Genomic DNA, 20,910 nt, shown 5'->3' with positions numbered 1-20,910 from the left:
TAATGTTCATCAGCCTCCTAATGGAGAGATGAAGATCTGGTCACATGGTAGAAGTTTGTGCAAGAGCTATAGGATGTGCCTCCAACTACAGTGCTTTCAGGTAGCGATTCATCAGCCTTTGTTTCAGCTGGGGTGGTCCTTCCTCTGTCCGCTATTTTGTGTTGCCACTGCTGCTCCACCTGGGTAAGCATCCTCCCTCCTCCAGGTGAAACAAGTCTTCCCCAGGGCCTGGCTTCTTCCTGGTCCACAGCTTCTGCCATGACACCCCCCTTGAGACAGCAATTTGGAAGTGACCTGAATTGCTGTCCAAGTGTTCCTTCCTTCCTTTGCCAGACTCCTGTTGTTTCATGGCTGGATCTTTTTGGTTGGTGAACAGACTAGCCCTCTTGTTCTTAACTGATTTTTGGCATTTTTTCCAGGAAGGAACATGTGGACCTTTCCTCACGGTCTTCCAGCAGTACTTTTCCCTACTGCTGCTGCTATTAGTATCAACTCCTGTAAATGCAGGCTGCAGTGCTCATTTTCACAGCTTCATCTCTGGACCTCATGCTGTATTGCCCCTGAGCAGACGCTTCACAGAGCCCTGAAATTGTCGCACTTAAGCAGGCAGGTAGTACCATCCTGAGTACTCATCCAAGCCTGTCATCAACAGTTCTTCTGAACTTCTCTTCTGAAGTCACTTGCCCTTGGTTTTCATTCGTTACTGTGCTAGTACTTAGGTCCTTATGTCAACAGCTTAGTGTTTGGTGGTTGAAAGGGAGAAGAAGCCAGGACAGCAAAACAAGTGGGTTTAGTGGTTTTTCCCTGAATGTTTACAAATCTGATTTCCTCTCTCTTCCTTAAGATTAGTCATCTCTGCTTGAACACCTTGTATGCCTGTAGTAACTCATTATTTATACAGCAGGATGAAGATAATTTCAAATGAAAAGAAATAGTACAGGTGATTCATCCCAAGCTTCCTTAGGATTTTTAAGAAATCAGTCTTTTCTGATTATGGTTTATGTTACAGTCAATCAAAATGGCAATTAATTTTGGCTCAGATTGTGTCTAGTTACGTGTATGCCTGTGAGTCCCACGTTTCTGCATGTTTTCCTGGAATGTGTTTGAGAATCTTCCTCTCCCAAACGCATGCGGCTGGTTCAGCAGTTCAGCAAGGAGGATGACAGGGTTGTCATGACAACTAGTTCCATGCTGTGAGAAAAGATGATGCCAAATTACCAGCTTCTGTCTGTTTATCACTCCTCGTTGAGTAATGTTCCCCAAATTAGACAGGCTTGTCTGATTTATAATTACTTGTTCTAGTGGCTTGCATTTTTGCTGCATTTGTTTCTGCGATAGCACTCATGCTTCTTGCAGTGATGCTTAGGTGAGACTACCTGCTGACCACCATTGTTGTGAGTTATGAAAGTAGGTGGTTATGCTGTAGTGTGTGCAAAGTGAGGAGAAAATCTGTCTTTGGGTTTTTGGGGTTTTGTGTGTGTGTTTGGGTTTTTTGGTTTGTTTTTGTTTGTGTTTTTTTTCAACCCAAGGAGCTTAAAATTGCACATTGAGCTCACTACAGTAAATAAATGGGATAAAAATATTCAAGGCCTCTGCTCTTTCTATTGCTCTCTTTAATGAAGACTGCTCCTTTTAATTTTGTTTGCCTTCACTCATTAATACAGTATGTCTTCCCTAACCTTCCAATGCCTGCCTTCATCTTCAGTGTGCATATGGGGTGGGGAGGAGAATATGCTCCCTTTAGAATAAAATCCTGGATCTGCTGAAGTCATTGACATCTTCTCAAGAAGACTTAAGGTTTTTTGTGGGTTTTTTCCCTTTGATTTTGCTTTTATTTTTTATTCAGGCCCTGAGCGCAGAAGGAAGACATTTTTGTTTCAAGATTTTGGAAGTTCAGAAGAGGGAAAACCACTTTTCCCCCATCCCTTTTCTTTTCAATAAAACCTTTTTATCCTCCTGTCTTCCCAGTTCCTTTCTTGTGCTTCCCCTTGTGTGCCTAGAAGGACAGCATCTGTAACATGCACATGATACTGTGGGCCAGCTCTTTCATTACACTTCTTCACAGCAATGAAGAAAGCCATCAGATTTGAAGCCACTGGTTTCCCATTGCAGCTCAAACCCTATGACATCATGTTGGATCCCTGTCACCATCCCATTCTTTGTAGTTTTTGACATAGGAAACTTTGGCACAGATCCCTTATCTACAAACAAGGCAGTTTTCAGTTTGAATTTCATTTACATTGTGCACACACTAATGGAATGAGAGCAGTGGGAGGGATAGACATTCAAAAGTGGATTTTATAGATTTATTGTTGGCTAGATTATTTTTCAAGATTTGGAAAACTGAAAGTGTTCCTTTTTGGACTGTTGTGCTTCTGGCCTGGACATGGAACATTCCTTTTCAGTTAACTTTTCAGTGTGGGAATATGCTTTTGAGGCAGTGGTAGATAATCAAGGTCTAGACAGAATCCTGTGTTTGGATGGTATCCCTTTTCTTCAGAGGACCTTTACAGAAGAAAAACTGTTACAAAACAGTCCTGAAAACTGAGATGACTAAGCTAGGAGTACAAAAAAAGCGAGACCTCTGATCTTTATCTCTGTACAGTATGGGTATTTCTTAACCTCTTTAGATAACGTAGATCAAGTGCTTGCAAGCGATGTTGAGCCTTGTAGACAAGTGGTCTCACTTGGTCGTTCTGCTACCTTCTTAGCAGAAAGAGCCCTTCTTACCTAGAAAGACTGACTGAAAATCAGGTGCTTCCATTAACTCTGGAGCTGCATTTGTATCGGGGCTGTGCATTTATTACAGTCTATTTTAAACTATATTTTTTTGCTTCTATACAGTTACATTGCTAGTACATTTTTCCTTGAGGTGTCAATTATCAGCTTTTCTTTCCATCACACAATGTGATCTTTTTCTTCCAGTCCTAAGTAGTGTGTAAATACACTAGTCATCTTTCACTGCCTTACTATCAGAAAGGGAAGGAGCTCGATTATGTACCTTCCAGACAGGAGTGTTGAGCTTTGTTATTGAAATTATGCAGTATGTTTCTAGTCTCTATCAAGAAGAGATCCTGATTAATTTAGCACAAGCACATTGCCATACAGCCAGGTTTCAGTACTAGACTGGTGATAAACCAACTTATGACAATGGTGGGTGCAGTATGTGGTTTGTTTTATGCTGATAAATACAGATTTTGCCAAGGGCAAAGTAGAGAAGGCAGTTCTCAAGATAACAGAATTTGGTCCATAGGAAATCAAGCATCTTGCGAATATTCTTCCATTCTACCTTCGCTATAGTACCTAATCAGCCCTGATTGAATGTTTTACTTCAGTGTAGTCCTTTCTCAAAAAAATGCGTAATTGTTGTCTCAAAAATTTTAACACAACTTACTGTTAAACTGAAATTAACTTTGCTTGTACCTTTGTGTTCCTGCTCTTCCAGAAAGTGCCTCCAGAGCTCCTGTCATTCTCTTTCCACCTGTATTTGTTTCTAATGACTGCCTTTGGTCTTCAGTGAAAGGGATTTCTAGCTGTACCTGCAGAAGAAAGCCTGAACTAGTTAAAAGCTGCTTCAACTTCATGGCATTTAGTCTCTCTAATTATGAAATATCCACAAATTACATCAGCAGAAGATGCTGCCTACATAGTCAGGAACAGCAGCTGGAAAGCTGCACTGCATTTAGATGCAGAGCGTACTATTTGGATCTGTTGTAATGCCACCGATACAACCTGTGCTTGGTGAGCGTCGACCTTGCCTCACACGGGATGCCAGTTATGAGGGAACAGTTTGAAGCATTGCAAAATGATGGAAAAATAAATGGTCTCCATTTACTGCAGAAGTTTGTCTGCTCCAAAAGATCCTACTGAATGCTGTCATTTTAATTTCTGTTTAATTGGACAAGGGCTAAACAGATTTGCAATGGCAGCAATTTGATTACTATCCTTCCCCTGGAAAAGCAATAAAATAAGTGATAAAAATACTAATTTTGCCAAAGAGCTTGGTCATCAGTTACATGTGCACTTCAGTGAATTATTTATATTGTTTATTACCATCTCTCTTCAATATCATAAAAGTTTCCTAGGTCACCCTCATATAGTAAGATAATTTTAACTTGAAATACAAATGTAATTACTAAAATTTCTAATTATTATGCCAAACTTAATATCTGAACTATAGCTACAGTGTGGAATTAATCACTGCTGTATATCAGGTAATTGGCACAGGCTGACATTTGGAGAAGGAAGTTACAAACAGCAATATTTTACATTATATGAGCTCTATCCTATCTTTAGAATACAAATTGTGTTCACAAAGCTCTCCTATCCAGAGTTACCAGTTGAATATGGCAGTGTTTATGGCTTTGTGGAGGTACATCTCTGTTGCTAGTTTTTTCAAGAATTAGTTGTTTCATTTTGTGTAGCGGACTTCATTTTTCCAGTATTTTTGAAGTTTTAACTGCTCTCCTTAGTTATAATGGTACTGGGAAGAAGGCTTTACTTAGTTTTTTCTCTTAGAGGCTCTGTGTTTCAGCCATTCAGACAAAGATTCAGACACAAGCATTTATTTTTGATTGAAACTTGGCCAGCCAATTTCAACATGTGAGAGCCTCTTCAGACTGTTTTACTCCTTTGTACATTTATTAAAATTTGAAATGACCATTTATACCTTTTTAAAAAAAAAAGAAAATAATCTTTCTTTGATACTTTTCTAAAGCCTTACTGGCTTTTTGTGAATTAGTTCTTTATTTTAGTTTTTTAAAGATAAATGACTTAACTTGAATTTCCCATTTGATGTTAAAAGGGAATGGTAAGGCATTGCAGGTGCTGCCCTCCCCTTGGGCTCTCACTTCTGATTATTTCATTTCTTTCATCATTTTCCCATTCTTTTAAAAGCATTCCTGTCGTCACTGTGTTGCTGAGTCTCTGAAGAGACAAAGCGGGGGCTGCATGGTGGGGTGCAGTTAGTGGATTCCTCTGTCTGAGTTCTGCAGAGACTGGTGCCAGAGGTGTTTAGGGAGCAGCCCTGTGCTCCATCATGTCGGACCCTGTAAGAAGGGACTATGGTGCCAACTCTAAACAAGCTTTAGGTAGAGGGGAAAGATCTGGTTTCCTGAGGGACTTGTCAGGTCCTGGCGCAGGAAGGTGGTGGAGGCAGGAAAGTGCAGTGAAGTCCACCCTGTGCTTTTCAGTTTTCTTCAGATGAAGTTAGCTTCTTGTCTTAGATCATGTCTTCCATGTTTTTATGTGGTCTTCCTTTTTAGTCCTCAAAATCCTCTGCCATGTCTCTCTTACTGTCATGTTTTTTCACCAGAATTGGCCCGTGCTTTTTCCGTAACATCTCCGTGAATAGCTGGTTTGGGGATCTTTCCCCCTCCCCCGTCTGGACAAGGTTTTAACTGTCTGTCTTCAGTGAGACAAAACTCCACGTGAAAAACACCAGTCCCCCCTTTGTGACCCGTCCCTTGACGTGAATCTGCCTGCAGAAGACCAACTGTGAACTTCTAGCTATGTTGACCTTTAAGCTGTCAGCAATGCGTCTCAGAAGTCAGGTGGTGACAGCTCACACTTAGCTTAGGCAGATTTCCAGGGAGCAGCTTGCCGATGAGGCTTCACTGGCATGTCCAGATCTGGGGTGAGAGCCGGCCTGCCTCGCTACTGACAGCTCTCATGCACCCTGTGTGCGGGCGAGGATAGAGAGCTGGCTGCCCGCTCTGCTGTAACGAAGGCTGCTGTTTGAACTTCATCTTGGGAGTGTATGTAGGCAGTGGAGCCAGCCGGTTCAGTAACGTTTTTTCTCCAGAGAAAGAGATGGCTTGCAAAGGTCTGCAGTGCAGTGTGAATCTGCATGATGCCTGGGTGAAGACATACCTTGTTCCTGTGCAGAGTTTTGAATTGGTTACATCTTGAAAAAATCTTTCCACTGATAAGAATTTGACTCTTGCTGTAGAAAGACAAATTATACAGTTAATGTGAATCCACGTTTCTTAAAGAAATGCAGTGTCTGCTTTCTTGTACAGCTTAGCTACAGTGCCTCTTTTATGCTAGTTCAGTACTGGTTTTCTTGGTTCTGTTGCTTTATGCATTTTATATAAGAAATGTCATAACAGTATAGCCTTTTAAGGAGGTTGTTGTTTACTGTAATACACATGGTAGGTAGACCAACCCCAGTGCAAAAGGCTACATTCTTTTTGTGAATCTTGCTTTAAATTTCTGTTGTTAAGCCATGCTTTCCGTATTATCAGAGCAAATACTTTCAAATCCAGAACCTTCATGAGCAGCCCTCTGGTCCTGGTTCATTGACCTTTCATCAACAAATCAGTAAAGAAGAGCATGGGAAAGGCCAGGAGATGCCAGGCAGAACTGCGCCTTCTCAGGATGACTGGGAGGGAATCGGAGAAAAGTTCCTGATCACCATAGATCATCTGCTGCTGAGGAAGCCTGAAGGATTTGGTCATCCACAGACCGGAAGGCACCATTTCCATGTAAAGTTTTTACCTCTAAAGCCTTGCAGACATAAGAGGAGTTCTCAGTTTCCGATGAAGAGATCTGATGTGTTCAGTTTTATTTCCTCTTGGGTTTGTTTCATGCAAGTTGTTTGATGCCATGTTAACAGAATTGGATTGATGTACAGATACCAGTTTTTTTCTCTCCCATCTTGTGGCTGTCACTTTATCTTCTACAAGAAGACTGGGATTGAAAAGGCCTGAATTTAACAGGATATATATATACACACACATATATATATCAGTGTGGTGCCTTCATATTCTGGGCACCAAATGCTGCTTTGATAAGGGACCATTCTTACTCTGGCCCATGCACCAAAAATTAGATGCTTTGACTCAGTGTCATACCATTTGATGGGGTCTTTCAAATGCGGAGGAAAATTATTTTGCTACTTGTAATTCCATACTCAAATCAAGAAAAGCCATTGGTGCCCTGGCCACAAGCGCATTCATCTGCCCTGATTTTGTATGTTGACTCATTTCTTATTTTTCTTGTGCTGCTGTCTCCTGCAGTGGTTCGTTACTTTTGGCTTGCACACCAAGTGCTTTCATCTGCTAGAACAGTCAGCAAACTAGGGAGGTTTTCCAGTTCATGCCAGTAGGAAATCACAGCATGTGAACAGGCTATCTCTGCCAGTCTGTCTGATCCTGAGGTGTGTTCGCAAATAGGCTGGAGGAAACACACATTCACTTTTTTTTTTTTTTCCAAGTAGGTTTGCATAGCTAACGTGAGGAATGGTGCTCCAGCATGAACACGTGCAGTCTGGCACTGTCCTGTTCAGCCATGCTTATCACACGGTCTGCAGTCAGTACTTCTGCACAAGCGGTACCGAGATGCCAGCAATGTACATCTCATGCCCAGACGTAGTCATTTTGTGTGGAAGATGCAGCTCTTTGAAAGTTCTGAGCTGTATTAATTGAAAAACATAATTTGAAATTTAAGATCTCTTTTATCTCTGAGCATACATGAGTTTATTTTGGTGTGTTTATTTTTGCGGAGGGGTAAATTTTCAAAGTAAATTTATATTACTCAGCAAGGTGATATTTTCTTTTTCCAAATTGCTCACAGCTGTTTTACGTGATTTTCTTCCAAGTATTCATTCACATACAAGACAATTTCTTCTCTTCTAGTTAGAAGTTGCAGAAATGTTGTTTTAAGTCTCAGGGTTAGCAGTTTTCTTTCTGCTGTGAGTTTTGTCTGCTTTTACTTCAGAGTCATTTCTGTTTAGGTCCTTCTGGTATGGCATCATTAAAACAGTAAGTAACAGTATGTTGGTTCCTCTGCATCTCAGGTTCTGCTGCACTTTTGGTTGGTTGGTTTGAAGGAATAGTTTAATGCAGCCATAGCACAACACTTTGCTTAACTGTATACTTGAATACGTGTGTACACACACATATGTATGTATTGCAAGGACAGAAGCCTTGCTTATTTTAAGTGAAGAGAATAACATTTTATGTCCTGGCAATATTGAATTATGGTTGTTTTATACTGTAAACTGTATGAACCTGAACTGATCTGAAGCTTTGCCTCTCTGCATAATAAAGACTTCATGTTTTCCTATTCTGGCATGCATTGAAAGGCCCAATACGTGAGTTTTATGAGCACTGATGTTATTGTGATATTTTGAAGTTTTATGAACCAGTTATTTAAACTCACCCATGTGTATCTGGACTTGCAGATGTTGCCATGCATACTTCAGTGTGATGTTCAGATATTTGATCTTTGCATGTCACTTTTTGCATGATATGGTCAAATGATTTAAAGTGTTTTGCTTTTATTTTCATTTTGTATGGTTGAGAACAGTGCAGTAGAGTTGTTCAGCTGGAAGACAAAAATGGGTGAGGTTGAAGGTGAATGGTCTTTAAAAACTATAAGACCTTGGAGTCAGGAGCTGCATACTTGAATGCAGCAGAGGCTACAATGCGGGGACATTTAGAAGTGGGTGTTCAAAACATTTGGGAATTTCTTGAGCTGGTTATATGACTGTTGCTGATTTCAGATATTGGCCCCCGGGTGACAGTCATTATTGAATTTAAGTATAATGATACTGTCTAGTTCTTCTTCTGCAGAATTTGCTCTAGATTAGTCCTCAAGTGGTAAATCAGTAACTTAAGAACTTTTAAGTGGTTCTGAGAAATAAATAGTCTGGTTTGTGCCATAGAGTGTAAGAGTTATTTCAAGTTACCATGTCATTTGTCTGTGTGTGTGTGCACGCATAAATCTGAGTGGCAGAAATGAGAGAGATTCAGAAATAAGCAACTGTGATAAAACATGCAGTAAGAGGCTTGAGGGTAGACAGACAAGAAACTTGTAATTCAAAAAAGATTAAGAGGAGCAATATAACAACATGTTATTCATCTGTTAGCCACTGAAGGTGTTTTGAGGATTGTCTTTGAAGGCTGGAAACAAGTTGCTGGACTAGATGAGCCACAGCTCATTGGTATGGTGCTTCCTTTATTCTTGGGTGGTTTTTTTCTCACTAGCTCAGTTCACACCGTGCTTGTGTCAGCCTTCATCATGTCTGCTCAAGTGCTGGTGGAAACATCAGTCCAGGAGGTTAATTGTTTCTCCTTGCAGCTTGATGGATTCTTGGAGTAGACCATAGCAGCTGGTTAATAGCACATACTGTAATGACACCACCGAAGTAGTTTAGCTGGGAAGTTTAGAAGAGCACCAGCTCCCTTACCTTCTGCTGGATACATGCTTTCCAGAGGCTGGGAACTGCCCCTGCTGGATTAAAGCTGGTTAGCACATAGGTGATGCCCCTGTTTTTCTAAAAAGCGCTGCATGCTCTCCACTGGTGACATCTCTTAGATGCATCTATAATCCCAGGTAAATCTGGGAATGTCTCTAATTATGATATGAATTGCTGGCTCATTCTTAAATTAGTAGAAGTTTTGTCAGTGGAGCCAGTTTTTCATTTCTGTGTTGGCACTGTGGATGAAGTTTTGATGATATTTTTTTTTTTTTTTCATCCTACCCCATTAAAAAATCAATTGAAAACAGTATGTTTGTAACAGTCAGGGTGTGTGTAAAATGACGGGCCAGGTTTTTTGGTCTCATTGTTTTGAAGAAGCAGTCTTAGATATTGTAAGTAAATCCAGTGGGGGTCATTTGGGGTGTGTGTGGTTTCTGTCTTGATAAGCCAACTCCAATTAGCAGAAATACATGTTCTACTAGCATGCGTTGAGAAGGGAAGGTGATGAAGAGCACAGAGTACACCACAGCTCCAAGTATTTCTTTAAATGCTATAATGTAATGTACTTTGAAGCTAAAGCTTATTAGAAGAGCTAGTTTATGTGATGGCATTAGGTAGCTGCCTTATTAGAACAGCTTTTTGGTAAGTAGTGTATTTTTTTCCTCATTTCATAGGCCATGTCAAACCAGGCTTTGTCACCTTACTTTGAGACTCAGTAATTCAGTATGTTTGTCTGGTGTGCATTTACACGTGAACTGTACAACAGCAGTACCAGATGCATGGCACTACGTCACTTGCATCAGGGGCAGACCCAAGGAAGAACTGTTTTAGTAACGTGGATTTTTTTTTTTTTTGTTTCTTTTTCCTGTTGTTCTGTGTCTGTCACCCCCTATCTCCTCCCCCCAGCAGATGTATGGAGTGATCATTCATTTCAGACAGACCCAGACTTGCCACCTGGCTGGAAAAAAATCAATGACATTGCTGGGATCTACTACTGGCACATACCAACAGGAACAACACAATGGCAGCGTCCTGTGTCCATCCCAACAGATCTCCAGGGCTCACGAAAAGGATCACTTGGTTCCATTACTCCGTCTCCTACTCCAGAAACTGAGGTAACATACTGTGTCTTCTTGTGTGCTGCATACTGTAAAGAAATAACTTTTTGAACTTGCAGGTTTAACTGTTTAGCTAAGCTGAGCTTTAGAGTATGGGGCCTGATAATACTCCCAAGTGTAGCAATTTGTTGATAATACATCGTAAGTATCTATTTTCTATGTGCATTTTCTAATGGCTGTGCCTTATGAAACATCCTAAACTTTGGATATATAGGATGAAATCAGACATATCTCAGCTAACTTAAGACAGCCGGTGCCTGATGAATGTGAAACTACTGCAGTTCTGTAGCATGCACTGAAGCATTGCTGCATTATGTGGATACAGGATAAAATTTTTGCACATTATAGCGGTCTTTTGGCTGGACTCTTTGTACCTCCTTTTTGGTTCACTTGGTAGGAGTATCACACAAAGACGTATGAGTCTTCATTTGAGACTAGTTCTTTTACAGGGGAGTTTCTGTTGAATAAACATGAAGTATTCTCAAGTGTAAGTCTCTTAACATCCTGCCAGTAGAAAATATCTGCACAAGTGGATCACTGTCTTGCAGTCAGTCTTTAATCAGAAACAGAAAAGACATACACTGTCTTCCACATGTGCTGAAATGTGATACCACCTTTTAAAATAATCCTTTCAGGCACAATCCAAGGGGTTGATTGGTGTCATATAAGTGGAAAAATAAATTATCAGAGAGTATGCTTCAGAAAATGCGGTCACTTTATTTTAGTGTGTTGGGAAGGTTTCTAGTGAATGAAATACTAATATAAAATCAAATAGTTTTGAAATTAATACTTTTTCATACTAACTTTTCAGAAGAAGGTCCACAGATTTATGAAAACAAGGGAAATTTTTACTGGCTTTGAGTTTTGATCAGGCGATCCTTAGAGTTTATTTATTTATTTAAACAGACATTTAGATACGACAGTTCTTCTGTCCTTGATTTTGATGTATGTACCAAAATAACTTAATTGAAGTTAAGAGGAGTTAAGGACATTTAAGTATGTATTACCATTCTTGACTCGAAACTTTTATCCTGTGTAGGCTTAAACATGTCCACTCTTGTTCAATATTAGAAAGATTGCTCCCACATGTTCATAAACGCTACTGGTAAGGTTTGTAAACGTGACTGCATCATTTCAGTTATGGTTTACGTCAGTCAAGCTCCCGTGGAATGTACTGTGCACCAAGCATGCTGTAAATTATTTCTGAGAGGGTTCATGGAGAAAGAACAGTAATTGTCTACATTCAGCATTTCTGGATGGTTTTTTTCTTCTACCTGAATGACAAGTGCTGCACGTGCTTCCAGTATAAATTCCTGTAATGTACACATGAGGGATATAGCTTCACCATAAAGTATTTTTCTTACTTTAAAATACGGAGAACAGGGCTTTAATTACTGAGTTATAGATGCCTTTCACAAAAACCCGGAAATCAATATAGTTGGTAAATTGCAGAGGGGAAATGCATATATTAATTTCAAATATTTTTCTAACTCTGTTTAAAATGTCTTTACAATGAAAATTTCATACCTGCTGGTAACATGGCAGATGTACTTTTAACCTTTCAGAATTCTTTTGCTTTAAATGAAGAACAGCTTGTGATTATAGGTAATGATCATTAATTCTCAGCAGCATTATGGAGAATATGAAATGTATGAATTATAACAATGTAGATTTAATACAGTCTAGATGTATTAAATAAGACATTTGAGGAGTCATTCTAAAATGCCATGTATGTGAGTACATAGTAGGCTCATCTAGGTTTTGATATAGCAGTTCTAATTCAACAAGGGATTTGATCCAGCAAAGATTTATGCATATACAGTTCTATGGCAGCATCAAGACCATATACTGTAGTGTAAAAGATAATGCAGAAAATAAGCAAGTTTCCAAAATTTGTATTAGTATGATGTTATATGGTTATTTTAATTGCAGGTACAGATGAGAGCATTTGTCTCTTGAAAGTTTCTACATTCATTGATAATCATTGTACATACCATTATTGAAACAATACTGATCTTGTGGCTCGGTGGTTATTAAGATAGCATTGGTATACAATACCAGCAGACTTACAGTAATGGAGTTCAAAAGGAGTGTGAATTGGGCTCAGGACTTTGTGCATTGCCAAATACTGGGGTGTAACTGGAGTTCTAATGGGAACTGTTAGGAAAAGTCTTGCATTTCTTGATACCACAGATACTGAATTTTATTAAGAGGGAACCAGAGGAAAAATCCTTTGGGATTCAGCTGGTTCAGAGCAGTAAGCTGTGCTGTGGGGTTAAGAGATGGGTGGAGGTAATGAAATAATTTGTAATCTGGATTTAACAGTGTCAGCTATCATGAATGTTTGGTTTTTCATCTCTCCACAATCATTACTTGCCAGCACCTGATCATCTCTAGGTCACTTGCAGGTGATACTGGTTTCAGTCCCTGTTTCAGTGCAGTGCAGCCTACCCTAAGTGCTCCCCCTCTCTCTCCCCATGAGGGATTAACGTGGGGTGTCTGTGATCCAGTCAATCTCTGATGCTTCACAAAAGATCTAGAAATTTGATCTAGAATAGGGGCTCCCAAATGCCTTTATCCCAGTGCTGCCATTGGCAGCAGCAGTTGTGGTGGACAGCTTCAAGCTCCAGGTTGGAGCATGTGTGAGCTGTGTACTGCTGGTTCCCTCACTGCTGTTTGGAAGCTTGTGTTCCAAGCTAATCTGATTTGGGAGGCTGGTTTAGCTCATTCCCCTGTGCTGGAATTTGTAGTACTTTCATCTGAAAATGTTGGGGGATATATAGGTTTTAGGCAGGTGAAAGAGTATATAATCTAGTATTGAAGACTGGAATGGGTAGTATTTCGTATCTGTCCCAATAGGCTGCCATGTGTCCATAAAAAATTATTTTACCTTTATCACATTTGTCTGTGAAGCATCATGTGCTAGTCTGGAGATGAGTTTATCTGGGCTCTTTCAACTTTTGGGTTTGAGTTTGTCAAAAAAACATTCAGAAACACACACACACCCCACCACCCCTGCTCCGAGTAATGCCTTTTTACCCTTTTTCCTGTGTCCTCCTTTTTTTCTTCTTTTTTTTTGAATTATTTCATGTCCCTGTCTCTTAAATGATGTATAGTCAGAACCTTTGCTTCATTTGGTAGAATGTGGCTCACAGCTGAGGGCAGTCAACAAAGAACAGATCAAGTCAGCCATTTTTGTGTTGTAGCTTACTCTGGATATTTAACATAAAGAAAAGCAGTTATTATTGTTGAACAGAAAATTAGAAAAAATAGATGGGGAGGAATGATGTTATGCATACAAATGGCAAAAAGGGTTTTAAAAAGGAAAAATTGTGAAAATGTCTGTCTTTTGCGCAGGCTGCAAGGCAATTTTTCCTTTGCGAGATAATCTGTAAATTTCAATCCAGAGCAATTAGGGGTAAGCATTATGTGACAAACCTGCAGATTTAACAAAAATGCTAATAAATGCTAAATGTGAAAAACCTGGAACGTTCCCTCCTTTCCTCCCTCCTCAAAACCATGAAACTGTGTTTTGGTTTTGCGCGGCTGATTCAATTTGACTTAGTTTTAGATGGCTCTTTTCTCCTGTGTGTAGCTGAATTTACTTCCTCTGTGAATCCTCATCTTTTGTAACGTTCTCTTTATTGCTGCCTCTTTCCCATTTCCTGTGCAGAGAAAAAGCTATATGGTTTACTTCTCAATAAGTGCTTCTTTGAGATAATGGCAAAATTTGGTGGTGGTAGTTGTGTCTTCTTGTAGCCTGACTCATCCCAGGCCTGGATCACCTCTAGAGGTTCTGTAGGTAACATATCCACTAGCAGCTAATAATTAAAGAGAAGGGGCTTAGTAGGAAAAGTTAACTACTCAGCTAATTCAAAGACATGTTAAGGAAGAGTTACTGCTGGGAGTTGTTTCTCACAAATAATTCCTCCAATGGGGATATACTGAGAACACTCGCGAGGCAAGACGTCCACCCTGCAAATTAATGCAGTGGGCCATATTAATAAGTACCACTTCATCTTGGGGCTGAGGTGGACAACTTGGGAGAGCTTGACTTAAAAAGGAGCCACTAATTACAGGAATACTTGATTTGATGAAGCTACAAAGAGGTCGTTCTGGGTCTCTCAGCAACCAAATCTCCTGTCCCACCTGGCTCTTGGTCAGGACTGTGGGATTTCTGTCCTTGTGGGGAGGGGAAGAGGAGAGGGGCGACTCCAACATCAGCTGCTCCTCCTGGGCTTTACAGAGAAGGATGAACCTCAGGTTGCTGTAGTGCTAAATGCACTACTGCTTGGTTGATTGTACCGGTGAATGCCTCTGAACGTTTTGAGAAACTTGAATGGAAAATGAGAGGGTGGGTGGTTTGTTTGTGGGTTTGGTTTTTTTTTTTTTTGTTTTTTTCTGTTTTTTAAAAAAGCTGTTAGACTTTACAAAACTACTTTTTCAGCGAGAAATCTCTCTGCACTCCTTACTTATCTTCCTTCCCTTCACTGGCCTTTTCTTGTGCTTGCTCTCTAGAAATATTTTATTTTTACCTTGTATGTATCTTATCCTTGTATGTATGGTTGTGTTTCAGTATTTCTAGTTACAGTAGTGTTAGAGTCTTCTAGCAAAAGTGCCCTTCAAATGGAAATCCTCATGTTTCCCCTTAATTGCTGTTTGTCAAAGGCTGTAGCAGCTGTGGCGAATGTTCATATTCAGATTCATTTTGCTTGCTTTTAAGATCATAGTTAAAGAGTAATTTCATTGTCTGTCCCTAATTTATATTAACTATCCTTGTTTTAATCATTTGTTTTGGTAAGTAACTGTTAGAGGCATGTCTTCTCTCCCCTTTCCTCTGAATGCCATGGTATAGTGGAGTAATTAGTTAAGTTTGAGGTGATCTGTTCCCTAACCCATCCTGTAAATATCAATGCTAACAACAGTGTCTTGTGTTTTTTCTTTTCTTTTTCTTTTTCTTTTTTTTTTTATCAATGTGCTTCTTCCTGTGTGAATAATTATGTGTCTAGAAACAGCCATGGAGTGATTTTGCTGTACTGAATGGGGGAAAGATTAATAGTGACATTTGGAAGGCAAGTATATTGTCAGATTTTAGAACCTTTAATACTATTACCCTTGTTTTTTGCATGGCAGTGGCTGTTTTTTCCCCTTTTATTTTTCCATGAATGTCATTCATAACCTAGGCCAAAGTGAATGGGGGTACTGCTAGGGATGTCTAGCTCACAAACATATGCTACCTTTTCTGATCTTTCCACTTGGAATGGATTCAGTCTAAACTAGCAGGGCAACTGCCATGATGTAATGAATAAGATGCCTGCACTGAATGAAATGCAGCTTGAGAATATATATATGCATGCCTCTTTTCAACTTCAGCCAGAAATACTATCGCTTCTTTGCAGGGAGGATTTAATTTTCCTTTGAAATAAGAAATAACATGCTAGTGTACTTAATACTATATTAATAGCACTTAGTACTATACTGATAGCACTGCCTTTATCTCTAGGATCTGCATGCAGCCACTGTGAACCCAGACCCAAGTCTGAAAGAGTTTGAAGGAGCAACGTTACGCTATGCCTCTTTGAAGCTCAGGTACAATGACTTAAGAAGTCTCCATGGAATGACCAGCTTCATTTTGTGCTGTGCTGTAATTTTTATATGATGTTAAGACTGATTTTGTCTGTTGTCTGTAACAGAAACGGTCCACAGTCTGATGATGATGATTCCTGTAGTATCAACAGTGACCCAGAAGCCAAGGTCAGTAAGATGATCCGCAATAGGATAACCATTAAACATTGCAGTTGTAAAAATATAACTTGCAAGGTGCAGAATGCCTCTTAAGTTCTTAAATTAACTGTACTTCTCCTCTTGGCACAATGTAGATTGGCCATGCAAGACTAATTCCATCAAAGGAATTTGTAGATTTAAAGCTTCATTCAGTTTGGTTGTATGGCTTATTTTAATATCACACAAGTCAAGAAATTAAGTGTTACAGCTCAGAATTCTACTATCCAACTGTAATAACTGGCCCCTTGCACAACTAAGTGAATTTTCTGTCGTGAGAGAGAGAGGACTCTGTTGTTTGTCATGGCTGGATAGCTTCCTGGGGCATACAGTGACAGAATTTGCTCTTTATTCTAGAGTTTGTCCTGTTTTTAAGTACTCTTCCTTGTTTATGTGGCTGCTTGAACTCACAGCTGGTAACAAGGAAGTTACTTTTTAGAACAAGGAACTTTGTATTTTAGAACAGAGAATGCAACCTAGTTTGAGGATAAAATTCATCGGAAAAAATGAGACCGTTATGTGAACAAGCACTGCACCGTAATTAAATCAGAGACTTTACTGTTTTTTTCTAAGGTATTTGAGCAGGAAGAAGCAGCAGAAGGTTTTGAATGCTTGTATACATATCTCCAGATTTGTTTTGTTGATAGTTTTGTCTTGTGCCTGCATCCATTTTTAAGGATGTATGTGAATCTCTGTAATTGGAAATCCAGGTAATCTAAATAAGTGTTTTGGCTGTGCCATACACCTGCAGTGACTGACAGGATCAGAAGCTACTCATATGCAGGAAGGCAGTATGTAACAGTTAATAATTCTAATAGCATTAGTGATATATTTTAGGAGAAAAACCAGAATAATCAGGGTACTTAAACTTCTTTGTCATCTTGATTATTTGGCTGGTGATGTTTAAATCTGATGTGAATAAATGTGTTTTGCTTTGCAGGCTGGCAGTTAAAAAGCAAGGGTTTCAGCTGCTCATTGCAATGACAAGCACTAAATTCTGAGCACAGTACATGGAGTTGGGAGGAGTGTTGAGCATTAGGTACCAGTCCTTAGAACCAGGAAGCTGTTCCTTTCATGATAAGCTGTGTGGTATGGAAAGCTTTATGGGGAGGCAATATTTAGTTATGTCTGACTCTTTACCAGGTGATTTGCACTGGGTAGAATTAGGAGCCTTTCCTGCATGGAGAACTGTGGCAGTACTTGTGTGGACAGAGAACTTGTGTCATCATTTCCCCTCCCTCTCTGGCTTGCTTTTCAAACTTAAAAATTTATGGAACTGATGCCCATCCAGTGTCCATGAAATGGGTCCATGCCAAAAGCTTGTCCTCTTTTGTCTGTCACAGCAGGTTTTGTTTCTCCTATTTAGGCAAAACCACGCTGATGATGCTTAAATGGGTAATCAAAGCTGAGCGCTGAAACATTCACAGAGTGGCTGAGAGGAGCAAAACAAGAAATAGAGGAGAGACTATACAAGTGTGGTGGTTGGCTGGGTTTTCTGGTTTTTTAAATCACTTGAGTCAAGGCACCTTACCTGCCATCTGTCACTGCCTGATGGGGATGTTGTGCAGGGGCAGTGGTGAACGTGTGTGTAGCCCTGCAGGTGAAGCCCAGCAGCACTGGTGTTGCTCTGCAGCAGAAGAGGCTGTTGGTGGAGCTGTTCAATGCATCAGCCTCTGCCCCTGGCAGGGCTGGGAGCTGCTGCGTGGTCCTGCCTCACAGGGACAGAAAGTGGTTCGGAAACAGCAGGGAAAATCTTCAGCTGTTGAAGATGCTCTGGGATCTTTAATTCTTACATGGATGGGAAGGGGGTGTGGTAGGTGGATTCCTTGCTAGCCCGTTTTACCCAAAATATTGCAAGGCTGAAAGTAGTGTGATAGGATTTGAAACTGATAACCTGAGACTTGGAAAATCAGACTTTTTAGCCCCTTAGGCTTTCCTCTGCCCCATGATGTACCTTAACGTTGTTTGAATGAAGCTTACTTTTGCATGGCAGCAAGCACAGATACTTTTATTTAATTTCATTGTAATAGAGGGAAGATTTTTTTTTTTAACTTGTTAAACTCTGTATTGGAAGAATTTGTTAAAAGGAACCTCGTTAGTGATATTTTAGAGACCTTAAACCTATTTAACCCTGTTCACGACAGTGGCCTGTACATTTGAAAAAAAAAAAATTAAAAACTGAAATTTCCTCAATGGCAGAGTAGTGCTGTCTTTCAGCAAAGGGAGCCATGCCACCTTGTGGAAAGCTGGAGTAGTGGTCTTCTCCCAGAGTCTCAGCTTTTGCAAAGTGTTGGCACTGCAAAAATGTCAGTTTTGGGAAAAGTCTGTCCTGTAATTCTTGTAAGAAGAATGATATATGCAGCAACCCAGTTAAGCATTCCAAATTTTCAATAAATAATAAATGCTTCTCTGTACATCATGTGCTTAAGATGCAGTTCATAGCTTCATATCCTTGGAATTTTGGTGCAGGTTGTCTGCACAAGGCCATAAAAGAGAAGTAAAAGGGGGAGAAGGAGGAGAATGATTACATCAGGCTTCTTGATTTCAGTAGTTTATTTTGGTAGGAATTTCTTGAAGAGATTGTTTATTTCATCTTAATTCTCCTTACAAAAAAAAAGATTACATTGAACAGCCAGTTGCCCATGAGCCAGCAGTGTGCCCTGGTGGCCAGGAAGGCCAGTGGCATCCTGGGGGGCATTAGGAGGAGCATGGCCAGCAGGTCGAGGGAGGGGATCCTGGCCCTCTGCTCTGCCCTGTCCAGCTCTGGGCTCCCCAGCTCAAGAGAGACGGAACTGCTGGAGAGGGGCCAGCGGAGGGTTATGAAGGTGATAAGGGGACTGGAGATTCTCCCTGATGAGGAGAGGCTGAGAGGGCTGGGCCTGTTTAGCCTGGGGAAGAGGAGACTGAGAGGGGATCTTACGCATGCATGCTAGTATCTTAAGGGTGAGAGCCAGGATGATGGGGCCAGTCTCTTTTAAGTGGTGCCCAGTGACATGACAGGGGGCAACAGGCACAAACTGCAACACAAGAAGTTCCATCTGGATATGAGGAACAACTTCTTTACCTTGAGGGTGGTAGAGCACTGGAACGGGCTGCCCAGAGAGGGTGTGGAGTCTCCTCTGGAGACATTCAACACCCACCTGGACATGGTCCTGTGCAACCTGCTGTAGGTGAACCTGCTTTAGCAGGGGGTTGGACTAGATGATCCCCAGAGGTCCCTTCCAACTGTGACCATTCTGTGATTCTGTGAAATCTAAAAGGAAAACAAGACATCTTTACCAGTTTTTCTTCCAGTACTTCTGCTTGGTTTTTGAATAAGAACTTGTTTCTTTCAAAAACGATCCTTGGTTTTCATTCCCTGGGAAGTAGGCCCTGTTACAGGGTAGAGGACTAGAAGAAATCTTTAACCTATTCCTTTACCCCTATAGGAAGCCACATTATATAATCTCAGGTGTTAATTTCAATTTTTTTCTTAAATGTTTTTGAGGGGTTTTTTTGTCTTGACTAGTCTTACTGATAGGCTGAATTAAGTATCATCTTTTAACCTAAACTTTTTGAGGCCATTTTTTAATCCTTTTACTCTATGTTTAGCCATCTTTAGTGCATTTATAGTGGGCAATTTTGTCTTTTCTTCAGCTTAGTTTTATTGAAGTAAACAAGCCAAGTGCTTTCAATTATTCATAGTGAGGGTAGAAGGGTTGTCATCTTCTTATGATTCCTTGTTTCCCTGGTGGTTGTAGGAGCTCTGTGTTTTCTGTCTCTAATCTTTAACCATGGATGATCAGATTTGTTACTTTGGGTGGAGTTTTTCCACAGTCTTGTAGGGTAGCTTTAAAATGTCCATATTCTCTATAGCAAAGTTCTTGACACTTAATTTCATTTATTACTTTTCCGAGTCCTGAGTGGGTAATCATTTTATTTGCAACTTAAGCCATAAGTGTTCATAAGAGTGAGCAAAATACAAGTTCTGGTCTTCATCTCAACAATTTGAATAGCACCTTGGTCAGGAGGGGGGAACTGGTTGTTCTGTTTTTTTCAAAGAATCTTATTGCCAGTAGCTGAAAGTTTCTTGTGAACAGCAGAATTTTGTATTTTGGGGATTAGCCTAAACAGTGTGCACACAGTTCTTTTAACACTAAGCTACTGCCAATAGAAAACCAAGTGCATCTTGGGAGATACTGATTTTTGCATTGATGACATGGTGTGGAAATGGCTTCACAAAGTGCAGGAAAGAAAATTATGCTCCCTGCTTATGGATCTTCCTTAAATAATGTTCTTAAGTATTTTAAATCAAAAGAACTATAGAGGAAGAATTAAGTAATGTTAAAAAAAAATTGTTGCCTTTTGGTATTGACTTTATCTTAGGCTTTCAGAGGGAAGAATGACAATCTGGGAATAAAATCTTTAAAAAACCAATCAAACAAAACCCCAACCTAAAACTAAAATAAACATTGTAGTGGAGTTTGGGGTTAGGGTTTTTTTTCCCTTGTTTCTTTCAAATACAAAACAATGCCCTTAGGTTGGTGGGTTTTTTCCCCCCTCGCCCTGCGAGTAGTCATTTTAGTAGCTTTCAAAACCATGAGTCAAAACACAGATCTTCTGTTTGAAACATCTAGTGAATAATCAAAATGATGTCAGTCTTGACAATTACTACCATCTAGCAAAAGCTTACCCATCTTTCCATACTTGCAGCTTCTGGGTAGCAATGGTGAGCGATGGGGACTACTGATTGGTTGTTTCTGAATTCAGTTGTTTGTCATTAGCAGCATTAAGGCACCCTCCCAGCTATGGTGATACTGCCAGTAA

General features: G+C 40.1%; 1 protein-coding gene across 12 annotated transcripts in view; it reads left to right on the top strand.

Annotated features, from left to right (window-relative positions):
- The window catches only part of APBB2 (amyloid beta precursor protein binding family B member 2), a 189,673-nt gene that overhangs the window by 111,574 nt on the left and 57,189 nt on the right, over positions 1-20,910 (top strand). For 5 of the 12 annotated variants that reach the window (XM_055796092.1, XM_055796094.1, XM_055796091.1 and 2 more), the window contains 4 exons: positions 10,112-10,320; positions 15,333-15,395; positions 15,827-15,912; positions 16,017-16,077. In XM_055796092.1, coding sequence (XP_055652067.1) covers positions 10,112-10,320; positions 15,333-15,395; positions 15,827-15,912; positions 16,017-16,077 — 419 coding nt within the window. The remainder of the gene's footprint in view (positions 1-10,111; positions 10,321-15,332; positions 15,396-15,826; positions 15,913-16,016; positions 16,078-20,910) is intronic. The other 7 variants (XM_055796098.1, XM_055796101.1, XM_055796100.1 and 4 more) reach the window with 3 other exon arrangements.

Source organism: Falco peregrinus, chromosome 2, assembly GCF_023634155.1.
Source record: "Falco peregrinus isolate bFalPer1 chromosome 2, bFalPer1.pri, whole genome shotgun sequence".
In the NCBI taxonomy this organism is placed as follows: domain Eukaryota; kingdom Metazoa; phylum Chordata; class Aves; order Falconiformes; family Falconidae; genus Falco; species Falco peregrinus.
This window is presented reverse-complemented; position numbering and strand designations above follow the sequence as displayed.